General features: G+C 47.5%; 2 protein-coding genes across 4 annotated transcripts in view; both read left to right on the top strand.

Moving 5' to 3' along the window:
- Positions 1-13,295, top strand: part of LOC308580918 (uncharacterized protein) — a 161,170-nt gene that overhangs the window by 54,719 nt on the left and 93,156 nt on the right. The window contains exons 1-2 of one of the 3 annotated variants that reach the window (XM_081183218.1): positions 922-983; positions 2,112-2,257. The exons of 1 other annotated variant lie outside the window; for it this stretch is intronic. The gene's annotated coding sequence lies outside the window, so the exon portion shown is untranslated. Of the gene's footprint in view, positions 1-921; positions 984-1,765; positions 2,258-13,295 lie in introns of those variants that run through there. One more of the 3 variants, XM_081183217.1, reaches the window with a different exon arrangement.
- The window catches only part of LOC308580897 (uncharacterized protein), a 56,163-nt gene continuing 47,233 nt past the window's right edge, over positions 4,366-13,295 (top strand). The window contains exon 1 of the mRNA XM_081183180.1: positions 4,366-4,537. Coding sequence (XP_081039306.1) covers positions 4,486-4,537 — 52 coding nt within the window. The 5' untranslated portion in view covers positions 4,366-4,485. The remainder of the gene's footprint in view (positions 4,538-13,295) is intronic.

Raw genomic sequence — 13,295 nt, 5'->3', positions numbered from 1 at the left:
CGACAACCTGGAAGTCCCAGAGCGGTGCATCAGTTAGAATGGGATGCTTAAGAAACCTCTACAGATTCTCAAAGGGGAGAAGAAAACATTTAGATGTATGGAGTGTTTGACGTATTTCTCTCAGAGTTCACTTTCCTTCCCATCAATGAACTCAGATAATGGGAAATCAGTCTTAAATGCATGGAGTGCATGTGAAGTTCTGGTATTTGTATATAAAGTTGTATAGACAGGTCTTTAAAGAAATGAAGGTCATGTCTCACAAGTATAATAGCAGATATAATATAATGTTAGATAGGGAGGGGAGAATCTGGAGTGCTGGGGTGAGTGATGATGGGCTGAGAGCCAGCTGATTTTGGGGCCTTGGTGGTGTTACCGGAAAAATCCGAGGGCTCCCTTGGACAAAACAAAGACACCAACCAGGATAACTTGGAGCAAAACAGCAGCCTGTAGGCTTGGCCTTTATTGAGCTGATGCATCAGGGTGTTCCCCTCACTTGCAGGAGAGAGAAAAAGACCCAGAAAAATAGTGTGCTAGGTCTTATAAAAACTTTTGAAATTCCCCTCCTCTAGGTCAAGCCCACCCCCAGAAACATCATGCATACATTACAGAAAGGAGGGGTTGAGGGAGGAGTTGGTGGTGGTAACCTGAGTGTCCTGTCACCTGGCTGGTTCCTCCTTTCCCCCTCCCATGAGTCACTTCCAGGAGACAAAGGGGAGTTGGCAGTTTCCTGCCCCCAGAGTAAAGATCTGATCATTGTCCTTTGTTTCAGTCCATGCTGAATCCACTACCATATGCAAGTTCTTTGTGATTGTCTTGATTGTCTTCTGTCTAGGACCATCAGGGTTGGCACAGCAACTGGGCAGGGCTCCTGTGGATGTGCTGGGATGGTGAAGGGATTATGGCTGACCAGAACCAAGCCACCCCCCCCTTTGATAGTCCTTGTCATATGGAGTCAAATAAAAATGGAACACTGCAAATCCGATGTATGGTTGATTTTTCTATGAATTTATAACAGAAGTGTGGCGTATGTAGTGTGTGAGTGTGAGTGTGTGTGAAGTTTGTACAAACTGAATGATTGGGGTGGGGGGGTTCCTGCTACAGTGCTGACCTTTCAAGCCCTAAACGGCCTCAGTCCTGTATACCTGAAGGAGCGTCTCCACCTCCATCGTTCAACCTGGACACTGAGATCCAGCGCCGAGGGCCTTCTGGCGGTTCCCTCATTGCGAGAAGTGAGGTTACAGGGGACCAGACAGAGGGCCTTCTGGGTGGTGGCGCTTGCCCTGTGGAATGTCCTCCCATCAGATGTCAAGGAATTAAGCAGCTATCTTATTTTTAAAAGACATCTAAAGGCAGCCCTGTTTAGGGAAGTTGTTAATATTTAATGCTGTATTGTTTTTAACACTTGGTTGGGAGCCAACCAGAGTGGCTGGGGAAACTCAGCCAGATCGGCGGGATATAAATAGTAAATTATTATTACTATTATTATCACCACTATTAATATTATTATTATTATTATTATTATTATTATTATTTATTAGGCAGCCAGGCTGAATAGTTGCTGGGGCTGGGGAAGGTGGAGGCAGCCCGGAATCTGCATCTGAGAGCCCCTGCACCACTTGAAGGCAGCCAGCCGCTCCTCAGCGGAGCTTCCCGCTGCCGCTCCTACTTGTGTGCAAGGAGGAGTGGAGGCAGGGATCTCTCAGCGCAAAGCCTCCACTTCTGAGAGATCTCCGCCCTGCTTCAGATGTCTTCCAAAAGTTATGTAGTTCTTTCTCTCTTTGACATCTGATATTGGGGGGCGTGTGTTCCACAGGGAGGGTGCCACTACCGAGAAGGCCCTCTGCCTGGTACCCTGTAAATGTGAGGGAACTGCCAGAAGACCCTCAGAAGTGGACCTCAGTGATGATATTTTCTTTTCCTTGTGTTAGATGCATGTTGAAACAAGGTGTGATTGACATGGGCATGTCTGGATCACAGATTTCTGCCCAACACCACTCCTCTTCCGGGACATACCTGTGATGTTTTGATGACACTATGAGAAATGTGTTGTGGGAACTATTAAAAACCCGTGTAATCTTTGTTCTGGACATTTTCTTTTTTGCTCTCCTTAGAGATTGAGACCTTTGTTGCAACAAATAAAGGATCAGGCCTTCTGGCCACAGATTTGCTTCCTCATTGCTTGCCTGCTGTCTCGCGTTTTCTGATCAATCCAGCATCCGCAGGGCTAGACTCCAGCAAAGTTGGAAAGCGCTTTAGGGTAGGGCACCCCAAGAATTGTTATTTTCACCTGGAAGGAGTTGGGGAGCTGTCAAAACCAAACCCCAGTTTCCCCCATAACACATATATAGCTATATAATCCTTAGTGTAATAAGTTAAGACCTTTGGAGCAGGCATTTTTTTTAAAAAAAAAAAAGTTTTTTATGAACCAGCCTACTGCCCTATCCTCTGCTGGGCTTTCCGGGTTCCGGAAAGTTCGCCTATATGAAGGAAAGGAGGCTAGGCCAAGTAGATTCACCCCGCCCCCTGCCCGCAGCTGATTGGCCAGCTGGGTTGGGGGCAGGGCAAAGGCAAGGCCGAATCTACTCAGCCTAGTCTCCTTTTCATCACGTAGGCCGACTTTCTGGGCTGTTGGGGAAGCCTGCCAAGGCCGCTGCCTGTCCTGCTCTCCCCCTTCGGGCCCCAATCCCCCTCCGAAAAGCCTCTGCTGCCCCCCAAAGTGCGGCGGTTCCCTCATTGCGAGAAGTGAGGTTACAGGGAACCAGGCAGAGGGCCTTCTTGGTAGTGGCACCTGCCCTGTGGAACGCCCTCCCACCAGATGTCAAAGACATAAGCAGCTACCCTATTTTTAAAAGACATCTGAAGGCAGCCCTGTTTAAGGAGTTTTTGATATTTAATGCTATTCTGTTTTTAACACTCAATTGGAAGCTGCCCAGAGTGGCTGGGGAAATTCAGCCAGATGGGTGGGGTATAAATAATAAATTATTCTAATATTATTATTATAATAGGTCTGTGGTTCTCAGTGTTTAGGTTTTGTAAATATTAGGATTTAGTTAGAACTTGTGTGTTATAATGGGGATATGTTATAAGATAGTCTCAGTGTATTTTAGAAAGGGACATAAATCTGACACCAGGAATCACAAGACAGAGAAACCAGTAGGAGAACACTTCAGTCTCCCAGGACATTCTATACAAGATCTCAAAGTAGCTGTCTTATTACAAAGGAATTTCAGAAATAGACTGGAAAGAAAAATAGATGAATTGCAACTTATTACCAAACTTAAAACCACGGAGAGACCTGGTCTGAACAGAGACATTGGATTTTTATCTCATTATACATGATAAAGCTGTTTTAGCCATTTCACCCCTTGCTTTTTCCTGTAAGACCAATTGCAGTCATTAACCGTCATCAACAGGTTTAAACCTACCTGAATCTGCCCCCACCCTTTGTAACAAGCAGCTGTAGGTCTTTTGGGATTTAATTTCAGCTCATGAAAAGTTGGGCACATGACCCAGAAAGCTGCCTGGCTCCCTCCGTCTGAAGGCAGAGATATGCACCACACGTCAAAGTGCAAGTAGATGAATAGGTACCACTCCAGCGGAAGGTAAATGGCGTTTCTGTGCGCTGCTCTGGTTCGCCAGAAGTGGCTTAGTCATGCTGGCCACATGACCCGGAAAAACTGTCTGCGGACAAACGCCAGCTCCCTCGGCTAGCAAAGTGAGATGAGCGTTGCAACCCCAGAGTCGGCCATGACTGGACCTAACGGTCAGGGGTCCCTTTACTTTTAAGTTACTCTCCAAGTCCCAAAAGGGCGTAGCAACTCCGGTCTACTTTGCAGGGCTGTTGTAACAGGGACCCCCTGCACCCCGGCCCTGCCTCCCCCCCCCCAGTCGGGAAATGGGGGTGAGACTGACCGGACCCCCCCTCTCCCGGCAAGGGATTAAAAGAGATGAAGGGGGGATGTCCCCTTCCCGCCCCGGAGGACTTTTTCCCAGTTGGGGGGGGGTCTCCTTCCCTGACGCCTCCGGGGATCGAACCTGGGACCCTCTCAGGAAAGAATCAAGAAAACGGAGCTTGTTTGGAAGGAGAATTTGTCTGTCCTGGGAGGGAGGGGCCACTCATTCCTCCCCCGGGTCAGTGAGCTCCGCTTCCTAGAGAGGCAGGGAGGAGGGGCCAAGGGGGGAGGGGACGGGCCTGATCCACCTTCCAGAAGAGGAGCAGCTCTGCAGAGGAGGAGGGAAAAGAGGTGCGAAATATATCTATATATGGGGGGGGGAGAAGGAGGCGCTTTTCCTCCCCCTGCAAACAGGGCAGCTGGGAAGGGGGGCAGGATTTGGGGGGATGAAAGGAAAGTGGGGGATTCCTCCCCCTCCCCCCTTCTGGGGATCCGGCGAGCGGGGGAGGGGCTGGTTTAGGAGAAAGGAGCCCCTCCCCCCGAGGGGGCGCCTCCTTGGAGACCCCCAGCCCTTTGTCTTGCGGGGAAGGAAATGGGAATAGCAGAGCGAGCGAGGGAAGCGGAAGGACAGAGAGGACAAAGAGGTAGAGCTGCGGGGGGCGAAGGGCGGGGAGGGAAAGGGGGCAGGGACCCCCCCAACAACAACAACAACTCACGTCTTGTGCGTTATCAGTAGAGGCCCCGATGCATGCAATCCGGCTGAAGATCGGGGCCGCTCCATTCGCAGGGATTGCATTGCACCCCCCCCCCCAAGAGATCAGCCTTCCTGCCTTTTACTATGGGAAATGCGGTGGGGGGGGGCTTTCTGCAGAGGGAGCACCGGCAGGGTTTGCATTGCAAGATCTCCTTTGCAGCGCAAGAAGATGCTCAGCTGTCTTCACCGCCTCTATTGCATCTGCAGAAAACAGCAGCAGGAGACTTTCAGGTGGTTCACAATTTAGCGGAACCACCTGCGACATCGGGGCCCAGTACGGGCCACAGGATCTCCTGCAATGATTTTGCAAAGCTTTTTGCAGATAAAATCGCTCAGATTCGGGAAGAAGTAGACTCCACCGTGGGAGCAGGGCCCGGGCGGGAGAGTGCTAGAGTCCTGTCTAGTCAAGTTGCGTGGGATCAATTCCAACCTGTTACCTCCGAGGATGTGGACAGGCTTCTTGGACGAGTGAAACCAACCACCTGTCTCCTTGATCCTTGCCCATCCTGGCTTATAAAAGCTAGCCGGGAAGGGCTGGGCGGTGGGCTTCGTAGGGTGGTGAATGCTTCCCTCCGTGAGGGAGCCTTCCCAGACCCGCTGAAAGAAGTGGTTGGAGGATGGATGGCGGCTAACAGATTGAGGTTGAATCCTGACAAGACAGAAGTACTGTTTTGGGGGGACAGGAGGCGGGCAGGTGTGGAGGATTCCCTGGTCCTGAATGGGGTAACTGTGCCCCTGAAGGACCAGGTGCGCAGCCTGGGAGTCATTTTGGACTCACAGCTGCCCATGGAGGCGCAGGTCAATTCTGTGTCCAGGGCAGCTGTTTACCAGCTCCATCTGGTACGTAGGCTGAGACCCTATCTGCCTGCAGACTGTCTCGCCAGAGTGGTGCATGCTCTGGTTATCTCCCGCTTGGACTACTGCAATGTGCTCTACGTGGGGCTACCTTTCAAGGTGACTCAGAAACTACAGCTAATCCAGAATGCGGCAGCTAGACTGGTGACTGGGGGCGGCCGCCGAGACCATATAACACCGGTCTTGAAAGACCTACATTGGCTCCCAGTACGTTTCCAAGAGACGGCTCTACACATGGACATCCCCAGATGGGCAACATCGAAATCAGATTGATTATATTCTCTGCAGCCAAAGATGGAGAAGCTCTATACAGTCAGCAAAAACAAGACCTGGAGCTGACTGTGGCTCAGATCATCAGCTTCTTATAGCAAAATTCAAGCTTAAACTGAAGAAAGTAGGAAAAACCACTGGACAGGTAAGATACAATCTAAACCAAATCCCTTATGAATACACAGTGGAAGTGAGGAACAGGTTTAAGGATTTAGATTTGCTGGACAGAGTGCCTGAAGAACTATGGGTGGAGGCTTGTAACATTATACAGGAGGCAGCAACTAAAACCATCCCAATGAAAAAGAAATGCAATAAAGCAAAGTGGCTGTCCAACGAGGCCTTACAAATAGCAGGGGAGAGAAGGCAAGCAAAATGCGAGGGAGATAATTAAAGATACAAGAAATTGAATGCAGATTTCCAAAGAATAGCAAGGAGAGACAAGAAGGTCTTCTTAAACGAGCAATGCAAAGAAATAGAGGAAAGCAACAGAATGGGAAGAACCAGAGATCTGTTCAAGAAAATCGGAAATATGAAAGGAACATTTCGTACAAAGATTACCATAATAAAGGACAAAAGTGGTAAAGACCTAAGTGAAGCAGAAGACATCAAGAAGAGGTGGCAAGAATACACAGAGGAATTATACCAGAAAGATATGGATGTCTCGTACACCCCAGGTAGTGTGGTTGCTGACCTTGAGCCAGACATCCTGGAGAGTGAAGTCAAATGGGCCTTAGAAAGCACTGCAAATAACAAGGCCAGTGGAAGTGATGGTATTCCAGCTGAACTGTTTAAAATTTTAAAAGATGATGCTGTTAAGGTGCTACACTCAATATGCCAGCAAGTTTGGAAAACTCAGCAGTGGCCAGAGGATTGGAGAAGATCAGTCTACATCCCAATCCCAAAGAAAGGCAGTGCCAAAGAATGCTCCAACTACCGCACAATTGCACTCATTTCACACGCTAGCAAGGTTATGCTTAAAATTCTACAAGGAAGGCTCAAGCAGTATGTGGACCGAGAACTCCCAGAAGTGCAAGCTGGATTTAGAAGAGGCAGAGGAACCAGAGACCAAATTGCAAACATGCGCTGGATTATGGAGAAAGCTAGAGAGTTCCAGAAAGACATCTACTTCTGCTTCATTGACTATGCAAAAGCCTTTGACTGTGTTGACCACAGCAAACTATGGCAAGTTCTTAAAGAAATGGGAGTGCCTGATCACCTCATCTGTCTCCTGAGAAATCTCTATGTGGGACAAGAAGCTACAGTTAGAACTGGATATGAAACAACTGATTGGTTCCAAATTGGGAAAGGAGTACGGCAAGGCTGTATATTGTCTCCCTGCTTATTTAACTTATATGCAGAATTCATCATGCGAAAGGCTGGGCTGGATGAATCCCAAACCGGAATTAAGATTGCCGGAAGAAATATCAACAACCTCAGATATGCAGATGACACAACCTTGATGGCAGAAAGTGAAGAGGAATTAAAGAACCTTTTAATGAGGGTGAAAGAGGAGAGCGCAAAATATGGTCTGAAGCTCAACATCAAAAAAACGAAGATCATGGCCACTGGGCCCATCACCTCCTGGCAAATAGAAGGGGAAGATATGGAGGCAGTGAGAGATTTTACCTCCTTGGGCTCCATGATCACTGCAGATGGTGACAGCAGTCACGAAATTAAAAGACGCCTGATCCTTGGGAGAAAGGCGATGGCAAACCTAGACAACATCTTAAAAAGCAGAGACATCACCTTGCCAACAAAGGTCCGTATAGTAAAAGCCATGGTTTTCCCAGTAGTGATGTATGGAAGTGAGAGCTGGACCATAAAGAAGGCTGATCGCCGAAGAATTGATGCTTTTGAATTATGGTGCTGGAGGAGACTCTTGAGAGTCCCATGGACTGAAAGAAGATCAAACCTCTCCATTCTGAAGGAAATCAGCCCTGAGCGCTCACTGGAAGGACAAATCGTGAAGCTGAGGCTCCAATACTTTGGCCACTTCATGAGAAGAGAAGACTCCCTGGAAAAGGCCCTGATGTTGGGAAAGATGGAGGGCACAAGGAGAAGGGGACGACAGAGAATGAGATGGTTGGATGGTGTTCTTGAAGCTACCAGCATGAGTTTGATCAAACTGCGGGAGGCAGTGGAGGACAGAAGTGCCTGGCGTGCTCTGGTCCATGGGGTCACGAAGAGTCGGACACGACTAAACGACTAAACAACAACAACAACAACAACGTTTCCGAGCACAATTCAAAGTGTTGGTGCTGACCTTTACAGCCCTAAACGGCCTCGGTCCAGTATATCTGAAGGAGCGTCTCCACGCCCATTGTTCTGCCCAGACACTGAGGTCCAGCTCCGAGGGCCTTCTGGTGGTTCCCTCACTGCGAGAGGCCAAGTTACAGGGAACCAGACAGAAGGCCTTCTCGGTAGTGGCGCCTGCCCTGTGGAACGCCCTACCATCAGATGTCAAAGCGATAAACAACTACCTGACATTCAGAAGACATCTTAAGGGAAGTTTTTAATATGTGAAATTTTAGTGTATTTTTCATCTTTGATGGAAGCCGCCCAGAGTGGCGGGGGAAACCCAGCCAGATGGGCGGGGTACAAATAATAAATTATTATTATTATCAAGAGATGCTCAACTCCCCTGCCCCCACTTGGGCGCCTTTGAGGCAATAAAAATGGGAGCCCCCACCCCCAGGGATGGGACTTGAACCCCCTGGCAGGAATCCCTGGGGTGCCACGATTCTGGCTTGGTGGGTCCCCTTTGGGTGGAGACTGGGGGGTCCATGGAAGGGTTAATCAATTATTTATTTATTTAATCTATTAGTTGCTTTCTCTTGCCCTGGGCAGCCCAAAGGGACTTACAACCAGTTGTTGTTGTTGTTGTTGTTGTTGTTGTTGTTGTTGTTGTTGTTGTTGTTGTTGTTGTTATGTTCCACGGTGACACTCCAAGGCCTTCTTTGTCATGTTTCCTGTATTTTGGGGGGCAGAGACAAGGCTGTTCTCGGGGCCTGCTCCCCCACTAGGGAAACTGAGGCAGCCCCCTCAGGCAGGAGATGCAGGGAGGGGCAAGGAGGGGAGGGAGCGGAGTCCCATTCGGCCAGCCCTGATTTAACCCTCTATCCTCTCGTCCAGTGGAAGGTGCTGTTCCATTGCCAGTGTCCAAGACACAATGCAGCCGCCTTGGGATGTCAATGGTGCAAGATGATTTGGGAATGTGTGCAGTTGGTTGGAATGTATCAGGAAGATGTTGGAGATCACGGAGGAAGGAGGAATGAAAGCGTTTTCAGAGGAGGGGGAAGATGGAGAAAGTTTGTCTCCCCAGATAAGACTCCCATCCTCCCTGGCCATGGGCCATCCTTGCTTGGGCAGGTGGTCCTTTGAGTCCAACCATGTCTGGAGAGCCAGAGGTGCCTCAACTCAGCATAGAAGGTTCCTCTAGGGCTGTTACTTGGGAGTTGGTGGAACTGGATCTTAAGGGTTCTTGAGACATTTCCAAGGGATTGTGATTGGTATTCAGACCCTAACACTATAAAGCCAAGGTGTCCCCACTGAGCAGTTTATCAACCCTGCTGGCTGCTGGGGAAGACCTTCTGAAGGAAATGGTTTGTCCCCAAAGTTGCTTCCTTCCTTCCTCCGCTGCTGCTGCCCACACTAAAGGAATGTCTGGATGAAACCTCAGGGATGTCTGGCTCCCATTACAAAGAGATCCAGTTGATATTCTAGGAAAAAAGTGTGGCTAAGATTCTGAGTCACAATTATGGCAGAGAAATACAGCCAGGGAATATGAAACTGATTTGAAGATTGGTTATTATTATTATTATTTATTATATTACATTCAGCTGGACACACCACTGGTTTCATCTTTCTTTTCTTCCCACAATCAGTGTTATTCACCTTTAATACTCACCTTTTCCAGTGACATACATATTTTTATCTTCTGATCTTCAGATGAAGAGAGGTATAACAATTTAATAAATAATTCCCAGTTGGAGCAGAGCTAGAATATCCAGAAGCCCTTGGCCAACCAGGGCAAAGGAGGAAGAACAGTGAGAGAGGCCTGGACAGGGAATCTCCACTAAGATAAGCCAGTGTCAGGAGGCAGGTGCGAGACCTGGCGGCATATAATTATTATAAATCATAATTGGGGTGGGTGTCTCAATCTGGGCATCCCAGCGGTCAGGCTCCAGCTGCTTTCCTTCTGCATCTCCAGCTCTCTCCATTCCATAATGCAAGGCTGAGAGATGGAGGTCCAACCCCAAAGAACATTCTCCAGCTGAGCACTCCTTCAACCGACCACAAGCACCAAGCCTTGTCACTGTAGCAGGAACCCCCCACCCCAATCATTCTGTTTGTACAAACTTCACACACACTCACACACTACATACACCACATTTCTGTTATAAATTCATAGAAAATCAACCATACATCGGATTTGCACTGTTCCATTTTTATTTTACTCCATGTGACAAGGACTATCAAAGGGGGGTGGCTTGGTTCTGGTCAGCCATAATCCCTTCACCATCCCAGCACATCCACAGGAGCCCTGCCCAGTTGCTATGTCAACCCTGATGATCCCAGACAGAAGACAATCAAGATCACAAAGAACTTGCATATGGGAGTGGGTTCAGCATGGACTGAAACAAAGGACAATGATCAGATCTTCCCTCTGGGGGCAGGAAACTGCCAACTCCCCTTTGTCTCCTGGAAGTGACTCATGGGGAGGGGGAAAGGAAGAACCAGCCAGGTGACAGGACACTCAGGTTACCACCACCAACTCCTCCCTCAACCCCTCCTTTCTGTAATGTATGCATGATGTCAACCCCTTCTGTAATGTATGCATGATGTTTCTGGGGGTGGGCTTGACCTAGAGGATGGGAATTTCAAAAGTTTTTATAGGGTCTTGCACACCATCTTTCTGGGTCTTTTCCTCTCTCCTGCAAGTGAGGGGAACACCCTGTTGCCACAGTTCAATAAAGGCCAAGCCTACAGGCTGCTGTTTTGCTCCAAGTTATCCTGGTTGGTGTCTTTGTTTTTGTCCAAGGGAGCCCTCGGATTTTTTCCGGTAACATCACTAGACTTATATATGGGTCTCCCAAAATGGTCAGTATGGACCTCCTGAGGCCAAAGGGAATGTGCAGGTGATGAATAAAGATCTAGAGGTCGAAGGGGACAAAATGTGGCGCAAGGGGTGGAGGATTATAGTGCAGCGGATGAAAAACTTCATGATGAATTTAGCATCCTGATTAATATTGGCCAGGTTCATGGAACATAGAGCAGCTCCCGTTCCTGTGAGAAATCACTTTTTATAAAACGTAAACCCCACAGTTCAACCGTATTCTAAGATAATGCTGCTTCATTAACAATAATTAAGGGTTAGGAAAGGCTGGTGATGCATTACCATTATTTAACATTATTTCTTTTGCCTATGCTAAAAAATTGGAACATATGGAGGACAGGAGAGAATTTACAAGATGTTAAAATAAGAGCAGGTGCTAATTGATGTGTGTAATATTCCTTTGTTCTCTTCCTAGGTTTCCTTTCCCCCCGCTCCTCCCTGTTGAAAGAAGACAATGGAGAAGCCATGTCAAATGGGAATAACGAAGAAACCATATTAATTCATGGAATGTGAAAAGAGAGAGGAGAAACAATTTGAAAGTATGGAGTGTGGGAAGAGTTTCAGTCAGAGTGGAACACTTGGAAAACATCAACGGACTCACACAGGAGAGAAACCATTTAAATGCATAGAGTGTGGAAAAAGCTTTGGTTGGAGTTCAAACCTTCGTATACATAAACACACGCACACGGGGGAGAAACCATATAAATGTATGGAGTGTGGAAAGAGCTTCACCGATAGTGGAACATTTAGAAAACATCAACAGACACACACGGGCAAGAAACCATTCAAATGCATGAAATGTGTAAAGAGCTTCAGTCAGAGTGGATACCTTAGAATCCATCAACAGATTCACACAGGGGAGAAACCATTTGAATGTTTGGAGTGTGGAAAGAGTTTCAGTACAAACAGAGGACTGAATATTCATCATAAAACTCACACTGGGGAAAAACCATTTGAATGTATGGAGTGTGGTAGGAGCTTCACTGATAACCGAAGCCTTAGAATCCATCATCGAACTCACACAGGGGAAAAACCATATAAATGTATGGATTGTGGAAAGGGCTTCACTTACAGTGAAGCCCTGAGAAAACATCAATGGACTCACACAGGGGAGAAACCATTTAAATGCATGGAATGTGGAAGGAGTTTTATTGATGGTACAGCACTTAGTATCCATCATCAAACTCACACAGGGGAAAAACCATTTGAATGTATGGAGTGTGGAAAAAGCTTCCCTTGTAGTGGAACACTTAGAATCCATCAACGGACTCATACAGGGGAAAAACCATTTGAATGTATGGAGTGTGGAAAAAGCTTCACTTCTAATGGAGCAGTAAGAAGACATCAAAGGATTCACACAGGGGAGAAACCATTTAATTGCATGGAGTGTGGTAAGAACTTCACTGATCGTCAAACACTTAGAATCCACCATCGAATTCACACAGGGGAAAAACCATATAAATGTGTGGAGTGTGGAAAGAGCTTCAGTCGGAGTGGTGCAGTAAGAAGATATCAGTGGACTCACTCAGGGGAAAAACCATTAAAATGCATGGAATGTGGAAAGAGTTTTATTGAGAGTAGAGAGCTGAGAACCCATCATCGAACTCACACTGGGGAGAAACCATTTAAATGCACTGAGTGCGGAAAGAGCTTCAATCGCAGTGGAACACTAAGACAACATAAATGGACTCACACAGGGGAGAAACCATTTAAATGTAAGGAGCGTGGAAAGGGCTTCACCAATGTTGGAAATGTTAGAAGACATCAACAGACTCACACGGGAGAAACCATTTAAATGTATGGAGAGTTGAAAGAGTTTCTTTCAGAGTGGAACCCTAAATTCATACACAGGAAACTTAGACGACATCAACAGACGCACTCGGGGACAAGCAAATAAATGTATGGAGTGTGGAAAGAGCTTCAATAGAAGTGGAAACCTTGGCAAACACCAGCAAACTCAAAGAGGGAAAACCACTTACGTATATGGAGTGTACGTAGAGCTTCAGTCCTGATGTTCCTACAAAACATCAATGGACTCGCAAGGAGGAAAAGCTTTAAGAGTTGAAACCCTACAATCCACAAACAGAAAATCATAAATGGATTGAATGGAAGGAGTGTGGGAAGTGTTTCGATTGCTTTATATATAGATAATTTTATTAATACAGTGGTACCTCGGGTTACATATGCTTCAGGTTACATACGGGTCAGGGAACTGCCATCAGTGCCGGAGGGAGAGAGCAAGCTCCAGAGAGATTCCAGAGAGCATCCCGGGATGGGGAGAGGCAGCCCATCTTCTGGGGAAGAGAATCAGCGTAGCACCAGTGGAGAAGGGGGGCAGATGGGGGAATCGGCGAGCCGGTCCCATGACTCCTTGCCGGGGACCAGCGGGGAGAGTAAGGGTCCTCCA

The sequence above is a fragment of the Podarcis bocagei genome (genome assembly GCF_964188305.1).
Source record: "Podarcis bocagei genome assembly, chromosome: 2".
In the NCBI taxonomy this organism is placed as follows: Eukaryota; Metazoa; Chordata; class Lepidosauria; order Squamata; family Lacertidae; genus Podarcis; species Podarcis bocagei.
This window is presented reverse-complemented; position numbering and strand designations above follow the sequence as displayed.